The sequence below is a fragment of the Rutidosis leptorrhynchoides genome, chromosome 8, assembly GCF_046630445.1.
Source record: "Rutidosis leptorrhynchoides isolate AG116_Rl617_1_P2 chromosome 8, CSIRO_AGI_Rlap_v1, whole genome shotgun sequence".
NCBI lineage: Eukaryota > Viridiplantae > Streptophyta > Magnoliopsida > Asterales > Asteraceae > Rutidosis > Rutidosis leptorrhynchoides.
The window spans coordinates 369,000,094-369,008,150 of NC_092340.1; the positions used below are offsets into that span (position 1 = coordinate 369,000,094).

At 34.8% G+C, this 8,057-nt stretch overlaps 1 protein-coding gene across 1 annotated transcript; it reads right to left on the reverse strand.

The window, feature by feature from the left end:
• Positions 1–6,024: 6,024 nt before the first annotated feature.
• On the reverse strand, positions 6,025–6,711 carry LOC139864736 (uncharacterized). Its single transcript, XM_071853307.1, has one exon. The coding sequence runs from the start codon at positions 6,709–6,711 to the stop codon at positions 6,025–6,027; it is 687 nt and encodes a 228-aa protein (XP_071709408.1).
• Positions 6,712–8,057: the final 1,346 nt, after the last annotated feature.

The window sequence follows — 8,057 nt, forward strand, 5'->3', positions numbered from 1 at the left end:
TATTCAGCAATTATGATTACTATAAAGCGTTTGGCATTGCCTTTAACGAATCTTATCGGCATAATCAAATGCACATCAACTCAAACATATCATGTAATCAAATACATTAACGAAAATCACGCTCACTACAACTAATCATTATTTAACAATTTAACAGTCACTATTATAACATAATAACTAGAATTAACTACACCGTACACAAACATCTACATTGCACTCTCTGCAACTTGTAATCAAAGAAAGCAAATCATCACTTCAAATGCAACCGAGCATATGCATATATGTGCTAACCATTTATACATACATAAATAAGTACATAACTAAAATACTTTCTCAAATTTCCATACTCAAACAGCAGGAAACTAATGAATGTGAGAAAACTAACGAATCTAACAAAAGGGCAAATTGCAAAATATACAATAAATCAGTAGTACGTTTTTGCCAAGATATGTAAGACTTTCTTGCATATGTTTAGTACATATAAAATATAACATTTCATTCTTTTGCAAATTGCCCTTAATTCTAAAGTATTTAGGGCAACTAAATACTTAGACAAAAGAACCAGACAAAAGAACCACCTGCTCTCCAAATTTATTAAAGCTGCATGACATAAAAAATTTAAAAATTGTGGATTCGGAACTAATAACATATGCTAATAACTTTCAATTACCATACAAGTGAACACTGATAAGTTCACCTTTCAGGTGTGCCAGGACATCATCCAATATATCATTAAACCCGAGTTCAGCACTTTTAGAGACTTCTGCTCTGCATTAATTTTCGTAATACATATAACGACTCTAACTACATCCTAATGCACAAAAAAATAAAAAAATCTTACTTGCAAGTTTCTCACACTCGTCCTCATATTGTAGAGAACTCTATTACCTTCCTTCCGGCCCAACGATGCCCAACCAAAGCCCAATTAGTGTAGGGTTAAATGTGGAGAGTGAATAATATATGCAGTAGTTGTGTGTGCTTGTATGGGGTATCTCCGAATTTCAAATTTCAGTATTAAGTTGAGTATTTCGGCCTTGTGACTTGGGCAGGAAATTTGCACCGTGCATCTTCTCTGATTCGGCAGAGAGATACCAAATTTATGTGGTTATCCTCTGCATTATCATTGTTCTATTCTATTTTCTTATTCTTAATATAATAATAATAATATAAGCAGCATTCAGTTATCATCCTTATCTGGGTCCAAAAGCAGAGACGAAGCCCGGATGTCTATTTTGGTGACTAGCCCAAAAATTAATAACCTAGATTAGTTGTGAAAATTTAAGCAAACTAAAAATCTAAGAAACAAATGAAAAAAAAAATGCTAGAACCAATGATCAAATTGGTGGTTACACTATTGGTATTGTTATGAAGTAATTAATCCTAATATATTTAGAAAAAAAAAAAAACTTGGCACAACCGAGAATCGAACAATTGCCTAGTTGCAACATTGGACTGAGTGCTTCATATGTTCCCTTCATACAAATAAATGTATAATATATTAATGTAATGTGTGGAAGACTAATGGATAGTTTAAAACGACACATGATTATACTCAAGAAACGATACGCCAACTAATGAGATTTGTATACAAATAAATAAATGTATAATATGTTAATTTAATGTGTGGAAGACTAGTGTATAGTTTAAAACGACACATGATTAGACTCAAGAAACGATACGCCAACTAATGAGATTTGTGTATAGGTAAATAAATATTTAGTAGTGTATGAATTATCGACCAAATATAATTCAATTCAAAACCTAAATATAAGATCAAGTATCAAAAGGTTAATTGATCTAGTAGGATGTTAATTTTTGTACAGTAAAAGTAATATGTATCAGATTATTACAAGTTTTATGTTGATGCAAAGAAAAAAAATAAAACGTAGGACCAAGTCCTGTAACATTTGATAGTACCAAAAATGATATACACCAAGTCCTGTAACGTTTCTCCTCGTGGTAAGAGCTGCCGGTTACGGTGGGCAAATGCCGCAAATCACTTACAACCAGATCTTAAGTTAGGTGCATTTTCCCCTATTAAGGAATAAGGAGGAGCACGGATGGTTAAACTTCATGCTAGGATGTTTCTTATACCGCTGATTATGTGCAAATAGATGAAGCCCGGTGGTCGAGAAGGAAAATTGAGGAGAGATGTGGAGGATCAACAGCTACTCCTACATGAAAAATATTTGTTCGATTACAAAGAATTTATATTTTATTTATTTATATTATTTTAAAAATAATAAGGATAATGAATAATGAATGAATGGTTCGATGTGTAGTATACAAAGCGATTTAAACAATTTAATTAGTTAATTACCAAGATGAAATAGTTTTTACTCAAGTCATTGAGTTGCAAGACAATATCAGCTAGTCGCAAAGATAAGTCGTGATGATGTTTGTCTTCATCTTCTTCATCTGAGCGCAGCAATTGGAGGTCCTAAATCATTTCTGTTAGAGTGTCTAAAATATTCCTTATCTAATGGAAAATTCGAAACTTATTTTTGAACTAAGTTCATATCCGGGTTTGTAGTTCTAGAGTCGGGTATGAGGATGGATTTAATTTTTGCTTACTTTGAAAAATGAACACCAAACCACCCTTACACTTTATCAATTCAAATTCTTTTTAAGACTTTTAGATGGACACCAAAATAAACCATCACGACAACTCGTTAGTGTGTGTTGGTGGTTCACTATTTGATTTGAAATCGTTTAATCCAAAAACCAAACGAAATCAAACTGGAAAAAAACGAACCGAATTCAAATTCGGTTCTCGGTTCCTGGTTTCGATTCAATTTCAATTTTAGAGTTGGTTTTCAATTCTGAAAATTTTGATTTCTGGTTTAACCAAACTTAAAAACTTTTTAAGCATATAGTTTCTTTCCCTCCACAAAATTTTGCACATCACTTTGAGCACATTGAGAAAACTTTCACAAAACATTGTGTTCGTATAATTTTGTTCTTTTGAATTGAACAGTATGTTTACTAAACAATCACAAAATATCTATTTCTTAAACTTGTACTCACACTTAATACGACCATAACCCAATTCATTCATTTTCAATGATAAACACAAATTTAAAAATCGATTCTTTACTTTAATAACTGAGTATCATTTATATCTTAATCTTAAAAAGTAATACATTTTCTATTCGGTATCTTTTTACCTCAATTGCTAACTCATCAGCAACAACAATTCTTGATTTGTTTATTTTCATCTTTCTTGTGAAAACCGATTATCAATTAAGTGGATAGCTTTTTTTGCAGTTGGTAAACCTTTAAGATCTTGTCAGATCCTTTGACGCTTTTCGGTTTTAATCGAAACCGGACCGAAATTGAATTCGGTTTTCGGTTTCGATTTCGGTCTTTGGTTCGCTTTTGGGTTTTGCTCTGAAAAATTTCAAAACTGAATACGCCGAATCGAATAAACTAAAAAAATCAAAAAACGAACCGATAAGCAGCCCTAGTTCTTCCAATCAAACTTGACCGGCATTTGACGGTAAAATCTTCAAATATCTGACGGTAAATCTTGATTCACCGCCGTCAAATTGACCAGGATTTGACGCTAAGACTAAACCTCCATTACCGACAACCTGGACAACCACCGCCGTCAACTTTGTTGAAGTTTTTGACGGTAAACCTCCATTACCATCAACCTAAGGTGCTGTTTGTTTTTTAAGATGTTTTTGTCTGAAGATCTGCGGACCATGTCTGTAGAAAAGATGTGGTCTAAAGGTCTGTATGCTGAATACTGAAGACTGTTTGTTTTTTTATGTCTGCAAAATAATTTAACCCTGTCTGCAAAACTATAATAATATAAAAATAACTACTACCACCAATATTTACATCTACATGTAAAGTAAATTAGGTGATTCATAAATAAATAAAGTTTGAAGCAGAATAATTTACTTATCATAAAAAATATACTCCCAACAATTACGGAGTAAGTAACTAATAAACTAAAGAAACTATAAAAGAAAAAAAAAATTTACTATGACAAGGTTATTAGATTGACACGTAGAATATGTGTTTAATTTCTACATTGGTTCATTCCATCACAAGTTCTCATTCTTATTTCTTTACTAATAAAATATATAAATATAAATATATATCCCTCTCTATAATTTTTGTATCTATCTGGTGGTATATCACCTCAATCCCAATCCTTCATTCTATATCTTGTTTTGTCCCCTGTAATGTACGTGGTTTTTGTGTTCTTACTACAATAATTTATTCCGCAATAATTATTAACATCAAAAAGGATAGTTGAACTGAGATTTACATCATTAATGTAAAATTAAAAGGAGCTGAGCAAAAGATATTAATCGATTTGGGGCTGCCGGAGGTCGTGCCGTCGATGGTGGTTCCGCCGGAGGTGGTGCCGCTGCTGAAGGTGGGTAAGTTGGTCGGAGGGTTTGCAAGAGAAAGGGAATAAAGTTGGAAGAAAATTGGATCTGGTGGAGCTAGTCAAAATGTCTGAAGAAGTTAGAAGCTATATCTAAGAGCTTCAAATTAGAAGATGTTTGAAGATGTTTTTTTGTCTTATGTCTTCAAGAAAACAAACCATCTTTAACAGAAATGTCTGCCCGCCCGCAGACATAAGACATAATAAGGTCTTCAATATGAAAAATAAACACCACCTAAGCATCCATCATCGTCAATCTAAACCTACACCACCGTCAATCCTAATCTCCACCATCAACCTCTCTATCATACCGCCAATCACTTGAAACGACCTCAAACTAAAACAAGAAAAGGACAAATAAAATAATCTTTTTTTACAGCATGTAATAACACTTTAGGTCCCACTTTAAGTTCACTTAAATTCTTATTCGGCCTCTTAGAAACTAATCATTGAAAACTAGACTCTTTCACAGTTTATTTATCAAAAACGAAGTTACAAATTGAAACTTATCACTTTACGAAAACTGTTCCAGAAACTGCACATGATGTTACCATTTAACATATACCTAATTGACTTTTTAGCATCTTTTGAGCAGACACAACGTCCTGTTTTGACACTCATTTTAAAGTAACGTTGCTCGTTCAATCACCATTGCATCCTAACTCATTTAAAGCACCTCCTAAAACTACATACATTATACAAAGGCAACATCAATATATATCACATATTTTATTCATTGCTCTCGATCAGCGATCAACATATATTTGGAGTCATTTATGTTATTATGGTTCTTACTTCTTAGAATTCAACTTTTTAGGGAAAAACTATGATTGGATTTACATTGTTGAAATAGATACAGCATTATGTCATGTGAATCAGGATCACAGATCTTTGTGGTTAGCCAAACTCAACATCAATTATCCCTTACTACACCACTTGTTTAGATGTCTAGTCTAATATAACTAGATGACAGTTACTCATTTATTTTTTAAATTTTATTTAGTAACAAATGGATCTTATAGAGCACAACCACATGTATTATAAGCGTTTGGCATTGCCTTTAAGAAATATTGAATCGGCATGATCAAATACACATTGACTCAAACATATAGTGTAATCAAATAACCAAAATCACGATCACTGTAGCTACTCATTATTTAGCAGTTACTATTATAACATAACTAAAATTAGCTACACCTTACACAAACATCTACATTAGTACATTGCACTCTGTGTAACTTGCAACTACCAAAAGCAAATCATGACTTCAAAGGCAACAGAGGATATGCATAAATATGCTAATCATTTATATTTTTTTTTTTTGAAAAGCAAGTAAAACTTTCATTCATATAATGGATAATTACAAAGCCCTATGATCTATACAATATGGAGATGCAATGTATTATGTAAAAAGTACGATAAAAAACAGGAACACACGAAAAAACATGAACGTAGAGACATTAAACACCGCGGCACTTGAACGAGATCAAGCTGGGTAGGAGTAGACAGACAGTACCGCACTTGCGATGACAAAGTTGACTACTACTACACATTTAACCAAGTGAATAATGGGGATCTAAGACATGTCTTCGTGCGTCTATGCGGGCTTTGAGGCCGAATTAGCCGATACCCATTCTTTGAATGTTCAAGGATGTGTAAAACGATGGGTTGATGAGCCATTGGTGCCATTCTAATGATGATTTCTTTGATCTTTTGGAAAACCATGAAAAAGTTTGTGCTTGGATCTCGGAGAGTATAGTGGCGGGGCACCAATCTTTTTTGCTAAAGACCTTGGCGTTACGGTTCTTCCATATCATGTAGATTGTGGTCCATTTTGTCGCTTGCCAGATGTATTTACCAAGGGTCGATGTGGTGAATGTTTGATCCGTTAATGTTGTGTCATGGAGGTTGGAGAACGTGTTTGTGGGGAGGTTCCACCAAGCTAGGATTGAGTTCCAAGTTGCTTCAGTTACAGTGCATTGGAATAAAATATGTTCCATGGATTCAACATGTGAGTTGCAAAGTGGACAAAGTATGGTATCGAGATCGATGTTTCTCTTGTCGAGTTCAACTCTAGTCGGGATTCTACCTAGTATGACCCTCCAAATGAATATGTTGATTTTTTGCGGTATGAGTTTGTTTCTCGGTGTTTTGAAGGTTGGGGTATGTGTTTCGAGTTTGAGATTGTCGAGAATTGATGAGAGGGATTTTGTAGTGAATAATCCGGAATTATCTAAGTTCCACTTCCAAGTATCGGGGTTATCGGAAAGGTTAATGGAAGAAAGAAGGTTGTTTAGTTCCGACATTTCGTTAAGTGATAGTCCGTAAGGTTCTCGATTCCAATTCCAAGTTCCGGAGGTACGCGAGTTGGAAGACGATATGCGTTCCGAGACTAATGCATTTTGATTTGATTCAAGCATGAAAAGCCTTCTGAATTGATTCTAAAAGTTTCGTTTCCGCACCATTTTTCAAGCCAAAATTTGGTGTTGTTTCCATTCCCTAGGCGCTTTGTTATTGAGTTGGAGAAATTAGCACCGAGGTTGTCTGCGATTTTACCTGTCTTGATGATTTCATTCCAAATTGTGGAACCTGCAACATTTCTAGAAAAAACGTTAGTAACAACCCCTCCCCCCTCCCCGTATATGCTCGAAATTATTTTAACCCATAATGCATTTTTTTTGTTATAAAATCTCCACCACCATTTACATAGTAGGGATATGTTTTTGCAGAAAAGAGATCCGATGTTCAACCCACCTTTATCGTAAGGTAAGAGGATGTGTTCCCATTTAATCCAGTATATTTTGCTTTCAGATTCCGAGCCACCCCAGAAAAATTTTCTTCTTTTTGATTCAAGTATGTTAATTATTTTTACTGGAGCGTGGAATAAGGAGAAGTAGTAGAGTGGGGTACTTGATAGGACGGATTTGATTAGGGTGAGGCGGCCACCATATGATATGGACTTTGCTTTCCAGTCAGAAAGACGTTTGTCGAATTTATCAATGATCGGCTGCCATGAGGATGCTTTATTAGAGAGAGTCCCAATCGGGAGTCCAAGGTATGTGAATGGGGTGGATCCGGCCGAGCAGTCGATATACTTAGCCATCTCCTCGACGTCGTTTTTTTTTACGCCAATCCCATAGAGGTTACTTTTTTTAAGGTTTACTTTTAAGCCGGATATGTTTTCGAAGCATTTTAATAATTTGGAAATATTTTTCGCATTCCGTTTGCTCCATTCGCCAAAGAAGATTGTATCATCCGCATATTGGAGATGGGATACCACAATCTTGTCATGGCCAACACAAATACCGCGGAATAGGTCATTTGCTATGGCACGTTTGGCGAGAATGTTGAGACCTTCCGCCGCGATAATGAACAGGAACGGTGAAATAGGATCACCTTGGCGGATACCTCTACCAGGGGAGAATTCCATGGTCGGGGAACCATTGATGAGGATGGAGATTGTAGAAGAGGAGAGGCATGCGTGGATGAAGCTGATCCATTTAGTGCCGAATCCCATACTTTTCATGGTATCAAAAAGGAAGTCCCACTCGATGCAGTCAAATGCCTTTTCGAAATCCACTTTAAATATGAGACCCTTTTGTTTTTTTCTTTTTAATTCGTCTATTATTTCGTTTGCTATTAGGACACTGTC